At 49.5% G+C, this 16,802-nt stretch overlaps 2 protein-coding genes across 8 annotated transcripts in view; one reads left to right on the top strand and one right to left on the bottom strand.

Annotated features, from left to right (window-relative positions):
• LOC123756624 (small G protein signaling modulator 2) overlaps window positions 1–16,802 on the bottom strand; it is a 162,090-nt gene that overhangs the window by 80,977 nt on the left and 64,311 nt on the right. The gene's annotated exons all lie outside the window — the stretch shown is intronic.
• Window positions 1–16,802, top strand: part of LOC123756789 (uncharacterized protein DDB_G0290587-like) — a 28,622-nt gene that overhangs the window by 2,159 nt on the left and 9,661 nt on the right. The window contains exons 2-4 of the mRNA XM_069331897.1: window positions 4,273–4,561; window positions 6,277–6,412; window positions 7,057–7,106. Coding sequence (XP_069187998.1) covers window positions 4,475–4,561; window positions 6,277–6,412; window positions 7,057–7,106 — 273 coding nt within the window. The 5' untranslated portion in view covers window positions 4,273–4,474. The remainder of the gene's footprint in view (window positions 1–4,272; window positions 4,562–6,276; window positions 6,413–7,056; window positions 7,107–16,802) is intronic.

Below are 16,802 nucleotides of genomic sequence, written 5' to 3'. Positions count from 1 at the left end.
CCTTTTGGCCAGTGTACTTAAACCTTTGGTGGCAAACACTTGTTGTTTGGTGAGTGACGGCCACTGCCCTGTCAGCCACGGACTCCGGAGAGAGAGAGAGAGAGAGAGAGAGAGATCTTTGTCAAATGTTACCCTCCTCGTGTACTTTGTCCACGGTAATGTCCCAATATTTACTGTGTTAGTACTTCTTCAACAACTTGCTGTTATCATTTGCGGTGCGTCAAATGCATCTTGTATGAACATGAAATAAGTTTTTTTTTTACGGTTCGACAATCGAACAAATGCAAGATATTTGGTGATGTTAACACCACTGCTTTGTAGGCAGCAGCCTGACGGACTCTCTTGTCAATATGTATTTTTAAGACACAGAACATTACAGTGACGACTCTCCTGTGAGTATAGTGATCACTGTGACACAGAATATCACAGTATGAGAAATTATGAGTACTCAGGAAAACGGTAGAGAAAGTGCAAAAACTTATGAGCATTGAGGAGGACTAGCCAGAAAGGTGTGAGGACTTATGAGTAGTGAGGAAGAGTGTGAGGGGCTACCACACGTGTCGAAGACACAACTGAGGTGTTTTATGTTAAAGGTGAACTACTGACCAAGCTCCTCTCTCTCTTACCCAGGTGGCTAGTCCTCCCGTCACCCAGGTGGCTAGTCCTCCCGTCACCCAGGTGGCTAGTCCTCCCGTCACCCAGGTGGCTAGTCCTCCCGTCACCCAGGTGGCTAGTCCTCCCGTCACCCAGGTGGCTAGTCCTCCCGTCACCCAGGTGGCTAGTCCTCCCGTCACCCAGGTGGCTAGTCCTCCCGTCACCCAGGTGGCTAGTCCTCCCGTCACCCAGGTGGCTAGTCCTCCCGTCACCCAGGTGGCTAGTCCTCCCGTCACCCAGGTGGCTAGTCCTCCCGTCACCCAGGTGGCTAGTCCTCCCGTCACCCAGGTGGCTAGTCCTCCCGTCACCCAGGTGGCTAGTCCTCCCGTCACCCAGGTTGCTAGTCCTCCCGTCACCCAGGTGGCTAGTCCTCCCGTCACCCAGGTGGCTAGTCCTCCCGTCACCCAGGTGGCTAGTCCTCCCGTCACCCAGGTGGCTAACCAGCGCATTGGTCATGCCACTAACCACCACCTCAGTCATGCCCCAACACCTGGAATAGCGTCTCAATATGGTGGTTGGGACCTTGTGAGAGTAGTGACAGGTGTTGGCCAACACCCGCCGCGGGTGGTCCATGTGTGTATGTATCTACATATTTGTGATGGCGGACGAGTGAACCTAAGCTCTCGGGCGCCATCTTTTAGCTCCGTGATGCCTCTAATCTTGGTCCTCTGCCATGTATATACTAAAGAAATACTTTCCTATATTCCTCCGATTCATTTATGTTTACTGTTATCTCCTGTTATTCATAATACAGCTGTGTGTTTTCCTGTAACCCTGATTACTTTGTATTATAATCTTTCCCTGTGATGTAAGGCTCAATTATAATATATCATTGTACCCAAGCTCATATTGGCAGAACCTTCCTGCCTTATCTGTATCGTGCTTGTGGTTTAAGAGTTGTTGGTTATGTATACTCCTGGTAGGTAGTGCTTGGATAATACATGCTAGAGGTGAGGATAATACTCTAGCTAAATACTACCTAGAGTATTATACGTGTATAATACTCTAGGTAGAAAGGGAAGAATGTTCTAGGTAGGTTGTGTGTTAAGTGAGACTTGAAATTTGTATCATTTGTCATAGCCTGCAATGGGTGAGGGGTCGACCCCAACCCGCCTATGATCATCCCCAAACGACATCCAGTCACCCTGCAATGTTTTGTGACGCTAACCTTCCCTTCCCCGGCCTCGAACAGACATTTTCTTTTAAAGATATAGGTATACTAGTAAATCTTGGGAGGAGATTCTCATTAATATATACGGTGTTGAACGCAACAGCATTATTACAATTGTTAATATTCCTATATATATATTTTCCTTTCTACGTAAATACTTTCTATCAAATAATGAGTAAAGAAACTAGTTTACTTAGACTTTTTAGTTTATTTCAACGTTTCGTCAACAACGTGACATCTTCAACAATATGCACACAGTGAGGGTAAGACAAGAATATTAGACGAATATGAAGTTGTTTGAGATTCAGCTACTGCGAACAAAATGTTCCAAGTAGCACGGGCCATGGTGAGCCCGTAGTGGACTTACCTCACACAAGAGCGGGGGTGTAACTGGCTGTGTAAAATATTGTAACAAATCGACAGATATATAGATGGAAGGCTAGCAACGAGTCAATTGTCAGCTTTGTGCTTGGTTGAAGATTAAGCCACCCAAGAGGCGAGACCAAGGAGCACACCTTATAAAGATTGTTGAATACTTCGTGTTGATGAAGTGTTCAGGTTTTTTTTCAACTTGGGTAAGCTTAGGGTGTGACGCCACTCACAGCGTCCTTTAGCAACGTCTCCAGGAGGCCCTCCAGGAGGCCTACCAGGGGGCTGAGACACAACATCTCCTCAGAGAGGCATAGAGAGTGACTGGGCGAGTGTTTCAAAGGCGTCAGGTGAAGGAGAGTGTGGGCGTGTGTTTGCCTGTCTCCTGGGCCAGCCTCAGGGGCTCTGGGACGCTGGTGGAGGCGTCGCTCACTGTTGGTTTGACCTTTTTAATGCATGCCATCCGTGACGCTAGCAAGGGCCGCCGGCCGCTGGTGAGTGTTTTTAAGACGGTCCGGGTATGTTTGAGCCGTCGTGGGTTCTGTCTCGTCTTCACCTACTTGTAGAGGGGACATGAGCTTAACATAAAAGATAGTGAACAGACTACATATATACTAGAGGTAGTACCCAGAGTTACTCGGGTGACAGAAGCGATATCTTTACTATACACTATCTCCATTACTGTAATCATCTTTACCACATACTATCTTCATCAGTGTAATCATCTTTACTACACAACCATCGTCACTAACCGTCTTTATTACCCAATATTTTCCTCACCATAATCATCTTAATTACTCAACCATCATCAGGACACAACCTGTAGCACTGTAAACGTCTGCACTACACACCATCATCTTCATCACTGTACCCATCTGCACTAACTACTGTCTTCACCTTTGTAACTATGACAGTCGTTAGTGCCCGTTCTCGCGAGCGTTCCCACCGTCAACAAACTGTGCTACTAAAGAACCCTAACCTAACCTACCAGAGGACCCCGCGCAGAAAACGGGACGTTATGTCACTTTCGCGAGCCGCTACCACTGTCTAGTACGACAGTTTTTGGCCTTAAGTAGAGTATACGTCCAAATGGGACGTGCTATTAAGAGGACTTATTACAAAATTGTCCAGGCACTGTTGCATTCCCTATCTACAACCTTCCCTCTCTACCTTCCCCACCTCCCTTACACTTCACTACGTTCTCTACCCTTCACTACCTTCCCTCTCTACCTTCCCCACCTCCCTTACACTTCACTACGTTCTCTACCCTTCACTACCTTCCCTCTCTACCTTCCCCACCTCCCTTACACTTCACTACGTTCTCTACCCTTCACTACCTTCCCTCTCTACCTTCCCCACCTCCCTTACACTTCACTACGTTCTCTACCCTTCACTACCTTCCCTCTCTACCTTCCCCACCTCCCTTACACTTCACTACGTTCTCTACCCTTCACTACCTTCCCTCTCTACCTTCCCCACCTCCCTTACACTTCACTACGTTCTCTACCCTTCACTACCTTCCCTCTCTACCTTCCCCACCTCCCTTACACTTCACTACGTTCTCTACCCTTCACTACCTTCCCTCTCTACCTTCCCCACCTCCCTTACACTTCACTACGTTCTCTACCCTTCACTACCTTCCCTCTCTACCTTCCCCACCTCCCTTACACTTCACTACGTTCTCTACCCTTCACAATCTTTCCTAACTTTAAGACCCTGTCTACCCTTGACCACCTTCCTTACCGTTAACCAGGTTTCATACCCTTCACCAGCTTCCCGCCTCTTCACCGTGGACCCTTCACCACTGTAACCATCTTCAATATACACTGTCGTTTCTTTCGGTCACTCTCCTGGCCAGGGCTCGAACCCAGACGAAATCGCTCGCGAGAGGCATGTCGAGTGTGCTACCACACTTATGGGAATTTGTGATTATTTTTTATAATTAAATTATTCACTAGATTTCAGAGGTAAAGAATATCGCAACCTATCCCAGGATTTTACCTCATCATCAATATGATGATGTGTTTGGTATATGATGTGATGATATATAGGTCTAATATTCAGTGTTTGTCCCCCAGGTGGCCAGCGAGAAGGACTACCGCAGCTAGACCACGGTGGAGACCTGGCCAACACCTTCTAAGAGCCCAACCACCTTCACTATATCAACAAAGTCTCCCCCTGGCCGTTGGGAACGCTGTGAAGATCAGCAACGCGCGCCTGAGACACTGTCAACGTGTTGAGGTTTGACAGCAAGTTGCCAGAAGCTGACTGCGGCCAGTCATGAAGTCGGTGATGGTGACAGTGACGGTGGCGTTATGGGTGTCAACGGTGGCCCGAGGCTCACCACAACCTATCGGCGAGTGTAAGGTGAGGTTACACTCGGCGTGGGGTCACACTCGGCGTGGGGTCACACTCGGCGTGGGGTCACACTCGGCGTGGGGTCACACTCGGCGTGGGGTCACACTCGGCGTGAGGTCACACTCGGCGTGAGGTCACACTCACTTAGGGTGAGGTCAGAATCTAACTACTATACACACACACACAACCCACTTGATATACTTGTCGGAGTATATCTCGTATAGGAGGACCTGCTGCATGGGTGACAGCTTCTCCCCCGTATCAACTTACACTGGCTTTGCGCCCTGGAGAGGCCACTCCAGACCGACAACCAGAGCTCAACTACATAGTCTCCTGAGACTGATGGATGCCTACTACTACTACTCTTGTAGGGAGCGAGACACCAGCTCCTGGACCCCACCCTATAACAAATCCGCGTACATCCTCAGCCTCTACCGCATTCCCATTCTCCCTCCCGTCACTATGGAAACATTCCTTCTACTGTCCCTTCAGCTCCAACCATTGGACTGGACGGTAGAGCGACGGTCTCGCTTCATGCAGGTTGGCGTTCAATCCCCGACCGTCCAAGTGGTTGGGCACCATTCCTTTTCCCCCGTTCCATCCCAAATCCTTATATCCTGACCCCTTCCAAGTGCTATATAGTCATAATGGCTTGGCGTTTTCCCCAGATACTTCCTTCCTCCCCCCCCCCATCCCATACGAGCCTCCTCTTCCCATCTGGGTTCCGTCGTCTTGTTCACTCTTATGCTGAACATTGCACGTGAGAGTGGATGTGTGTACTCACCTATTTATGCCTGCAGGATCGAGCATTAGCTCTTGGATCCCGCCTTTCTAGTCACCGGTTGTCTAAAGCAATGACTCCTGTGCTATTTCCCAATCATATCTACTTTTAAAATGATGAATATAGTTTGCTTCCGCAACCTGTTCCTTGAGTTCATTCCATTTCCCGGCTACTCTTAAGCTAAATGAAAACTTTCTAACATCTCAATGACTGAGTCTCGAGCTCCCTTGTTCTAGCGTGCGCGCGCGTGTGCATATCAACCAGCAGCTGTGCTGGCGAAGGCTGAGCTTCGGATCTTGGGTTCCGTTTCTCAACCTTCAGTGACTGGTGTACAGGCTCCCGAGCCCTTTGGTCTCGTTGTACAGCAGACTATGAAGGGAGTCTTGCTCTTCCACTCCACTACTTAGTTAATTCTATTTTTGCCCCACTGACACAGAAACAATAGTTTATAATATTACTGTGACTCTTTCGGGGTGTACTTTGTTTCCATGCGTGTTTCCTTGTATGTGCCCCCGTGTGACGTGGACCTAAATTCCTTAAGTCTTTCCTTGTAACTCACGCCTCTTAGCTCTGGGACTTGTATGGTAGAATGCCTCCGGACCTGTCCCAGCTTTTTTATGTTGCTGACGGAATACTGACCCCATGCTAGAGCGGGTGAATATAGAAAGTCTTCCCTCCTCTCTATCTATAAACAGAGAGAAATATCACGTTCTCTAATAATCGTTTCTCACTTCCTAAACTTTCCCTTCTCACAAAAATAAATGTTGCCACCTCTCACCGTGTTATCCACCTCCCCAGTAACCAAAACTTATCGTCCTCTGCAGACAGAGGCGCAGGTCCTGGCAGACAACAATAGTTGATGCCTGGCAATAGGTCCCTGATGCCTCCAATCTTGGTCCTCTGCCATGTATATACTAAAGAAATACTGTCCTATACTTTCCAGACAGCATTGCAGGTTCTGGCAGACAACAACTCGTGCACCCGCTTCCACGTCTGCCGCCTCCTAGACGACGGCCAGTTCACCACGGACATCGCCGTCTGCCCGAACAGGATGCTCTTCGACATGGTCAGCCTCACCTGTGAGTACCTGTCACGGTGTGGCCACCACGAAGTTGCCGAGCGCTTCGCAGTGTGCGCTGGGCTTTACAGGAACGAGTTAGTATTTAATGGGACTGCGGGTCAGTTTTGAGAGGAAGGTGGAGACATGAACAAGTGGGTTTTGCGGGCTAGGTTTTGTATGAGAGTTTTAATGACTCGGTGGAATATGAAGAAACTGAGGTGAATCTGAGTTTAATAAAAGTTTGGATATTTAAAATATCATTGTGAGTCGGGAGGTGAATGGGGGGGGGGGCCAAGGGAGGGACTTGGGGACCTGGGATGGGCTATGGAGAAACTAGCGTGAGTTTGGACCTAGAAAGAATTAAAGGGTTTAGGAAATGTTTTGTGAACAGAGGTATTGGGTGACAATGAATTTTAGAGCCATGACTGGGGTGGAGGAGCTAGAGCAGGATGTACGGGACTGGGGTAATGGCTGGGAGTCCTGTAGGTCTCAGGCCAGATTAAAAGTTGAAGCTGCGGCATTTAGGAAGCCAGGATGGAGCCGGCACTACTAGGGTGTAAAGGATAATGGGTAAGATTTAATGTAGAGGAAAGTGATTGTCTATTTAGGCCAGAGTGCACATCTTGGCGAGCCAACTGATGCTAGGTCTTTCATCATCAACAGGCATCAACCTGCCGAAAGGCTACGTACAGGACCCCTCCAGCTGCACCAAGGTCAGTACCTGCCGTCTCTTCTCGTTTCTCCTCTACCCTACCATTTATCTTCTCGCCTATCTCTTCTCCGCACATCCTGGCAGCGATAACGTGCGATAAAGGACACCATCACTCTCCCAACACAATGCAAGATAAGCCGAGGATCCGCTATATATCCTCACTATCGAGACGCTAAACAAAAACCATTTTAGTGTTGCCAAGCACCATCCATGGAGATATATATGGCTCCCCACTTGCCAGTCCTTCACAGCGTCCTTGCTGGAATATTTTATGTGAAGTTGTTCTCCTAGTGGACAGTGACGAACTGGTGATCACTTGCTCTTCAGTTCCAGCCCTGTTAAGCACTCATTATATATATTTGTAACTGTCAGCCACGTGATATATCTCGGTGAAGGGGGTTATAAACCCACTCCGTACATGCCTCAATACTTGTATGCAATTGATGTCAACATTTTCCCCGTGTATTGTATATTATCATAGTGCTCTCTCTCCCTTTCGTTTAAAATTATAACTGGAGAAATTAGGAGTAGTGATGATGCCCCTAATGAAACTTCAAGGTAAGAGCTGTAATCCTACATAAACTCATTCGAAACCCGACCATAGAGTTGATTTATTTAATGAGCTTATTATTACTTTTCAGTATAAAAAAATGATTGAATGTAACGTTACATTCATGTAACGTACAGTGTGAACCAGGAGCCAGTTGTGTACCGCTGGCTCGGTTGACTGGATTTGACGCGTATCTACGTGTTGAGAGAACCTGTTCCAAATGTGAGTCAGTCCCAAAATGAATGGTCGCTGATTGAGTGATTTATTGAGAATGGCGCACCCAGAGTAAAGCTGTTTATTGGCTGAGCGCCTTTTGTTATGGTTACCAATTTCTGGTTAGCCACGAAGTTCGCCCAGGTGGAAATCTTGATAACATTGGCCTCGTACATAAGAGTAAGGCCGCAAACATCTCTCAGCTGTTGTAGGCTCTGGTAATTACTGACAAGTCCAATCACAGTGGCTCAAGACTAAAGACGAGTCTTCTCACACACTTCTCTACCTTGTCCAGAATTCAGATAAATGACGGGGATTCGGGCCATGCAAGGAGAGCAAACTTGTGCTTCATATAAGGTTTTGTTAAGAAAGTGTGACGAGTGGGGGGGGGGGTCTCACTCGCCGGGTTCACCATGTGGCTCTTCATGGTCATTGATGAGTCAACTTGCAATATCTTGCTGTCTTGTTATCATCATCATCATCATCGCCGCCGCTGGTGTTTTCACCAAGTTGACCCATTTACTTGTAAGAGATGTTTCCTGTGTTGATGTAGAACACGGTGTGGCTGAGGAAGGCAGAGAAGAACAGCAAGAACAGGTGAACGGGAACACACACACACATACACTGTCAGTCTCGTGTGGTGGTCAAGAACCTTCTATTCCCTAAAATTCTGGCCATGCCTCACAGCTGACCTCATATGGCCTTGGAAGGCGGATCACGATGAGGGGATGAGAGTTAGTGCCACCATTGTCCTCTGTCCCGTCCTCTCCCATCACCTCCTCCCTTCCCTCTTGTGATTCAGCCTGCGAGAAGAGAGAGGGGAGGGGGGGGGGGGATGGAGGGGGGGCTGACCCAGACTGGGGCCCAGTAATGACCCCTCAATATATCTCCCCGGGATGATGATGGTGTCCATGCACTCCCCCTTTTATATTCTCTTCTTTACCTCCCACCCCTTTCTTCCTCTTCTCTAGCGCCAGTTCATTTTTCCCTTCCCCTCCCGTCCCCCTTCCTTTCAACTCTAGTCTTTATTCAGAGTTCTCTCTCTCTCGTTCTCCCCCGTGTTCTTGTTCTCCCGTGTCTTTTTCTGAAGACCTGTCTCCCCTGTTCTCCCCGTGTTTTTTTTATGGAGTAAGCCGTGTCTCCAGCATCCACGACTCACCTCTGTGACAGGCGGCGTCCGCCCGCCACAGATACAACTTTTGTATTCTTTTGCCCCGCGGGATGGCGTCATTCATGGTGGGAGTGAAGACACAGCCGGGGCAGCATGCACAACACCCCGTAGCAGGAGAACCCGCTGGGGTGTTCCTCCTGTGTTACTTGTACCCACACGCGGGTATGACTCGTTTAAGTCTCAAGTGGTGCCACTGTGACACACGTGTACTAACATGTGCCAAACGTAAAGTCTAGGTTCTCTTGCTGGTGCAAAATCACGGGGGGAGTCTTCCCAGACCGATATATTTAATAGCAAATGTTTTCATAACGCAATATAAGGATTACGATAAGGCGTATATTAGATCCCTAGGTAGAGAGTATGGGGCACGGGGCGACCTCCTCCTGTGGGGCTGAGGGCGCAGCAGCTGCTCCTGTGGGGCTGAGGGTGCAGCAGCTGCTCCTGTGGGGCTGAGGGCGCAGCAGCTGCTCCTGTGGGGCTGAGGGCGCAGCAGCTGCTCCTGTGGGGCTGAGGGCGCAGCAGCTGCTCCTGTGGGGCTGAGGGCGCAGCAGCTGCTCCTGTGGGGCTGAGGGCGCAGCAGCTGCTCCTGTGGGGCTGAGGGCGCAGCAGCTGCTCCTGTGGGGCTGAGGGCGCAGCAGCTGCTCCTGTGGGGCTGAGGGCGCAGCAGCTGCTCCTGTGGGGCTGAGGGCGCAGCAGCTGCTCCTGTGGGGCTGAGGGCGCAGCAGCTGCTCCTGTGGGGCTGAGGGCGCAGCAGCTGCTCCTGTGGGGCTGAGGGCGCAGCAGCTGCTCCTGTGGGGCTGAGGGCGCAGCAGCTGCTCCTGTGGGGCTGAGGGCGCAGCAGCTGCTCCTGTGGGGCTGAGGGCGCAGCAGCTGCTCCTGTGGGACTGAGGGCGCAGCAGCTGCTCCTGTGGGACTGAGGGCGCAGCAGCTGCTCCTGTGGGACTGAGGGCGCAGCAGCTGCTCCTGTGGGGCTGAGGGCGCAGCAGCTGCTCCTGTGGGACTGAGGGCGCAGCAGCTGCTCCTGTGGGGCTGAGGGCGCAGCAGCTGCTCCTGTGGGGCTGAGGGCGCAGCAGCTGCTCCTGTGGGGCTGAGGGCGCAGCAGCTGTTCCTGTGGGACTGAGGGCGCAGCAGCTGCTCCTGTGGGGCTGAGGGCGCAGCAGCTGCTCCTGTGGGACTGAGGGCGCAGCAGCTGCTCCTGTGGGGCTGAGGGCGCAGTAGCTGCTCCTGTGGGGCTGAGGGGGCAGCAGCTGCTCCTGTGGGGCTGAGGGCGCAGTAGCTGCTCCTGTGGGGCTGAGGGGGCAGCAGCTGCTCCTGTGGGGCTGAGGGCGCAGTAGCTGCTCCTGTGGGGCTGAGGGGGCAGCAGCTGCTCCTGTGGGGCTGAGGGGGCAGCAGCTGCTCCTGCAACTGACGCTTCCATGACGGTCCTCCACAGTGACATTTGTCTCCAAGACAGATACTTTTTTTCTTGTTACTGCTTCACTCTCATTTCTGTTCTTCCATTATCTCTTCACAATACTGTTTACTGATACCTCGAACTTGTAGAGGAGCCTTCGTCTCTTTGTGCTTTGGCCCGTCTTAACAGCACTGTAGGACCTGGGGAAGGTATGCACTGGGCCCCCGTACCCATATGTCGGGCCCCGCCCGTCAGCTAAAGTAAACGATTAACCTCAAATAGTTATCCACAAATTATTAATAAATATAATTACAAAAGGGAATTGAATCCCAGGCTTTTCCAGAGAGGTGGAGATCTACATTCCCAAGAGACCTCTCAACAACACTACGACATTATGGGGCCCCTAGAGTGGTGGGGCCCCTAGAGTGGTGGGGCCCCTAGAGTGGTGGGGCCTCTAGAGTGGTGGGGCCCCTACCTATTGCCCATACGTTAGTGCCCAGTGCTAGTGCCCATACGTTAAGATGGCACTGCTTGAGCAGCCTCAGCTGCTAACACTGCCACACAAGCCTTCACACAATTGTCAGGGAGTTTATTATCCCTTTATTGGTTAGTGTTGACGCCTCAGTCTAAGACCATGAAGAGCGGCTCTTGAGTCAGTGCAGATCACTCACTGCTCCCCCTCGTGCTCCAATATATGTATCTTAAGACCATAATAATGGCAATTACCTCAGTTTGGCATGAAGAGGAAGGATTTTTAATTCGTGAGACTCCCACCCTTCCATTAGCAGGATTTGCAGTCATTAGTGTAAATTTGATCTAATTAATTTCCAGCTCCCTTATTACTTTATACCTGAATCGTGTATCATTTCTACCTGGAGGAAGTTGGACTCGTTCGTTGTCATATCTTATATTTTGACCTTGCAAGACATTTCTCTCCAAATTGATTAAGGTCTGCAGGAGCAGGTGGAGTTCTTGTAAGTTACACACGACTCCATCTTACCACTTTGACTATATGAGCATGCTTACACCTCGGGTCTTTTATCCTGCTATTAACGCAAGGAACACTAAATAGTTGCCATGGATGGCGTGTTATGACACCATTTGGGACTACAATGATGCCAATCATGGCTTCGTTTTGTATGCTTTTGAGTTTCTTTATATCAGTAGAGGAGCATGTACGCGGACCATGTGTACATCACGTGACCACGACGCTGGGTGCACACTGGCATAGGTCTCCGGGACCCCGCGGGGGATTTGCAGGTTCTTTCCTGTAAGGTCAAATTTCCTCCTGTTGCGGGAGTGTGTAATAACACCAAGGTGCCCATGACGGTCAACCCTTCAACGGTGTCACCATATATTTACTGGTGTTGATACACGCCCTACCACCTCACACACACACACACACACACACACACACACACACACACACACACACACACACACACACACACACACACACACACACACACACACTCACACTCACACTCACACTCACACTCACACTCACACACACACACACACACACACTCACACTCACACTCACACTCACACTCACACTCACACTCACACTCACACACACACACACACACTCACACTCACACACACGGGCCGCGGGGACACTAAAAAGCCCCGAAATCATCTCAAGATAACCTCAAGATAACTGATCATTGTCGATCACTGATCAACAAACAACGTTGTTCTACACGGATTGGCCTATCCGTGATAGCTCTCATATTTATTTTATGGCTTCGCAAATAGAGTGGTAGACGGTTGGAACAAGTTAAGTGAGAAGGTGGTGGAGGCCAAGACCGTCAGTAGTTTCAAAGCGTTATATGACAAAGAGTGCTGGGAAGACGGGACACCACGAGCGTAGCTCTCATCCTGTAACTACACTTAGGTAATTACACTTAGGTAATTACACACACACACACTGAGGATGTTTTATTCATGGTATCCAACTCCACGTTATCCCAATACTCTTCGTACCGGTGTCGGTTGTCCTGCACCCCCCCCCTCTCCTCCCCCGCCAGCCTCACCCAACAACTGCGGCAGGGTATAGGCAGATTAATACGGCCAAAAATATGTCGTAAATTACACGGGACATTTGGAAGCCTTAAAGGCGTCACCAACAGAAGCCTCGCCACCTCCCGCTGCCCAGCAGCACGAGAACCCCCACATATACACACCCAACAACACTCAGAAAAATCCAGACGGGGTCACCATGCTCCGCTGGAAGACTGGCAAGGTGATGGTGTGGGACGACACATGTTGCCCCACAGCGGCCACCACCCACCTTCACTATAATGCAATTGAAGGAGTTGAACTGATTTTTTCTGGAAGACGTATAACAAAAACCATCAAATCCATGAGACGGACTCGGTGCTTCCCCTTCGTCGTGACTGGCCCAGTGTGGCAAATGTGCACTAAAGTTCCTGAAAGAGTGTGGTAGATAAATTAATTAGGATAACTATAGACCGTAGATCGACAAGATTCTTGTTACAGCGCCTTAGCATTGCGATTCAGAGGGGAAATGCTTACTGTAATCTGGCATGCGCTCGACCACCATCTCAAGATGTTTTCATTGTAATAATCGTTATGTAAGTTTGTGCAAGGCCTTATGTAACCCTTTTCCTGTTCTTGACTTGAAATGTGAGTGTTTGATACGTGTCAGAGCCACACAATACGTATCATAACTACCAATCAAATAAGTGCTAGTAATGCAAATGACCGGTGGACAAAACTACTCAGACGATGTGTGAGAAACGTTCAGATTTCCTCTGAACGCTTTTTATTTTCTTGTTTGAGGCTATATATTAAATGCTTGTGTGTTCAGATGGGTGGCCGCATTCTCTCATGCAGCAGATACTTACGGTTGATATAAATCTATCCTTCGCTCCTCTCTCTCTCTCTCTCTCTCTCTCTCTCTCTCTCTCTCTCTCTCTCTCTCTCTCTCTCTCTCTCTCTCTCTCTCTCTCTCTCTCTCTCTCTCTCTCTCTCTCTTAATCAACATAACTGTGCTGACAGTTGCCTCAGGAAAAAGTAATTAATTTCACAAGGCCTTTCATGTAACTTTAATTGTTTTTTTATAAGTGGAAGGTCACGCTACACCCCTCCCAGACGCTACACCCCACACACCCGCTACACTCCACACACCAGCTACACCCCACACACCCGCTACACCCCACACACCCGCTACACCCCACACACCCGCTACACCCCACACACCCGCTACACCCTACACACCCGCTACACCCCACACACCCGCTACACCCCACACACCCGCTACACCCCACACACCCGCTACACCCCACACACCCGCTACACCCCACACACCCGCTACACCCCACACACCCGCTACACCCTACACACCCGCTACACCCCACACTGCCGCTACACCCTACACACCCGCTACACCCCACACAGAAGACTAGATCTCAGCTCATCAGTCCAGGGTGAGACCACAACATAAGTCGGATCCCTATATTAACTACAATAACCTCCAGCACGGTGTATACAGACTCGTCCAAACATGCTGGCAGTGTGGACTATAGCTCCTGAGCCCCGCCTTCCAAGCAGTGCGTCGGCTCCCACACAAGGCAAAGTTACACAGTGTTGAGAGGTGTGTCACAAGGATGGTCCCGGAACAAAGAGGTATGAGTTTCGAGGAAAGGTTGCAGGTATTAAACATGATGTCGTTGGGAGTCAGTAGGGGTTAGTGAAGGCATGATTATCACGTACAAAATACTCGGGGGAATTGATAGGGCAGGACAAGGGGGACACAGGTGGAAGCAGAGTACCCACGTGAGCTACTGAGATATTAAAAAAGACTTGATACTGTCAGAGTAGTGAATAGATGGTATAACCACATACCTGCCCTACCCACACAAGCACAAGCACACACCTGCCCCACCCACACACTTTACGGAGACCCCGAGTCGCTGCTCACACACCTGTCTACACACACACAAGCGCACACCTGCCCGACCCACACACCGTGCGGAGACCCGAGGCGCTCCGCCCACGAGTGCATTAACAAGTAACGAAGAGAACATTGGTGTATATTTACACACGGAGAGCCGCCCACACACGCCTCCACGCCCTCGGCCACCCTCCCTCTGGCGGAGGCTAGTGTCGCTATGTTCTCCAACACCGGCCACACTCTCACGCTCCTACACCCACACATCAATACACACATGATCATGTGCACCCTAATATATAGTCTATTACTCTCTCTCTCTCTCTCTCTCTCTCTCTCTCTCTCTCTCTCTCTCTCTCTCTCTCTCTCTCTCTCTCTCTCTCTCTCTCTCTAACACACTGGCTACGAATCACATTTTTTACACCATCCACAGACGACAGAGAAAATCTAACAAAATGAAACACTCAACAGTAAGTTAGAACATAAATCAATCTATCTATATATCTATAAATCTGTCTGTGTCCACGGTTGGAGGCCAGATGATTGAGGCTACAGTCTCTCCACAATTGTGCAGGGCAAATGAGCTCGGGGATACGGAACACACATTAGCTGGTCGGGGTTGCCACCATTCAAGAGAGAAGAGCGTGTTAGGGGTCACATTCTCACCCCCACGATCATTGTTGACACTGCCCACCAGCTACACCTATCTCAATATTTTGAAAACAAATCTGAGCACTTATGTTTGTTACAGTGATATTCACCATTATTCACTGATCTCAGGACCCCCTCCCCCAAAAAACTATCTGCTATTCATACTTTGGCCATGGTAGCATAAAACAGACGATCTTTCCACAGCTTCAAAGACTTTCTTCAAACCCCGCCCCCTTTCTCAAAGCAAATGGGTAACTATCATATATTTTTTAAATATTTCTCACTGCTAGGCTCCTGCCATCAGTGGGCCACCTACATGCCCATGGTAGACTATTATATTTTTCATTAGAAACACAGAGTCAGTAAAAAGACAGAGATAGACAGTCAGAGATAGAAAGAATGAAACATAGTTAGGTTGAGAAAAAGGACAGACACGGACAGACATACAGACAGATACAGAGACAAACACAGACAGATATAGAGAGACAGCCGTGCAGAAGAGAGACCGGGAAGACCTGGGCAAAGAGAGAGAAAGGAAGACAAAGAAACAAACACACAACAACAAACTGAGACAGGGGCAAACACAGAGAAAGACAGAGATAGGGAGGGAACGAAGGAGAGAGGGGAGAGAAGAGAGGTTTGAAGAGAGGGAAGGAAAGAGGAAGGGAGGACTGGTGGAGAGGAGGGGGAAAGGAGAGGTGAGAAAGGGAGAGAGGATGGAGACTAATAATAAATGTGAGAAGGGGATAAGAGGGCAGAGTGAAGAGAGAAAGATGGAGAGGGTGGGGAAGGGAAGGAAGGGGGGAGAGAGGAGAGATGGAAAGAGAGGGGGGGAGGGTATACAGAGAGATGAGAGGTGGGGGAAAGTAAGAAAGGGAGGAGAGAGACCCGGGAACAGCCGGATACCCCCTACCCCCCAAGTATACGAGAGAATGTTAGATTGTCTGTCTGTCCATATGGGGTTGTATGCCAGATGCTTGTGGAGGCCAGCCTTACCCACCTTTGTAGGATGAATGGTCAGGGGTACGGGCCGGACATAGGCTGGTCGCGTCGGTCCTATTCAAAGAGTGCCGGCCAAATAGTGTCACCTAATCGCATACCTAATCAGTGAAAGGCGGCTGGTCGAGTCCCTAGATTCTTCCTCGATGAACGTGAATTTAATTTTAAGGGAGAGAAGAGGGAAGAGAAGGAAGGAGAAGGTGGAGAGGAAGCTGTTTTAAGAGAGGGAAGAATACATGAGGGAGAGAGGTGGTGAGAGCAGGTGTTGGTGGAGGCGGGTGTTGCCTGGGGCCTCAGAGCAGGTGTTGGTTAAGGCGAGGTAGATGTTGATGGTGGCAGGTGTAGGTGTGGCGGGTGTGTACGCAAGCAGATGATTTCTCCCTCGGTGAGTAGGGTATTGAGCGAGGACACCCAGCTGGAGGCACGCACACACATTAACAAAATCTAATTTTTATTCAGGTAAAAGTACATACATAGAAGATAAGTTACAAACATAATGTTGGATTCATAGATAGAGTTAGTACATACAATACCCAAAGCCACTAATACGCACAGCGTTTCCATTTAATTATTAAATGGAATGCATTAGGAAGTGATGTGATGGAAGCTGACTCCATACACAGCTTCAAGTGTAGATATGATAGAGCCCAGTAGGCTCAGGAACCTGTACACCTGTTGATTGACGGGACCAAAGAGCCCAAGCTCAACCCCCGGAAGTCCAACTAGGTGAGTACACACACACACACACACACACACACACACACACACACATGCAGTCTACCATAAACCAACGTGACCTTCCAA

This window comes from Procambarus clarkii, chromosome 26 (assembly GCF_040958095.1).
Source record: "Procambarus clarkii isolate CNS0578487 chromosome 26, FALCON_Pclarkii_2.0, whole genome shotgun sequence".
NCBI lineage: Eukaryota > Metazoa > Arthropoda > Malacostraca > Decapoda > Cambaridae > Procambarus > Procambarus clarkii.
Note: the sequence above shows the minus strand (reverse complement) of the source record. Positions and strands in the feature narration are given on the sequence as shown.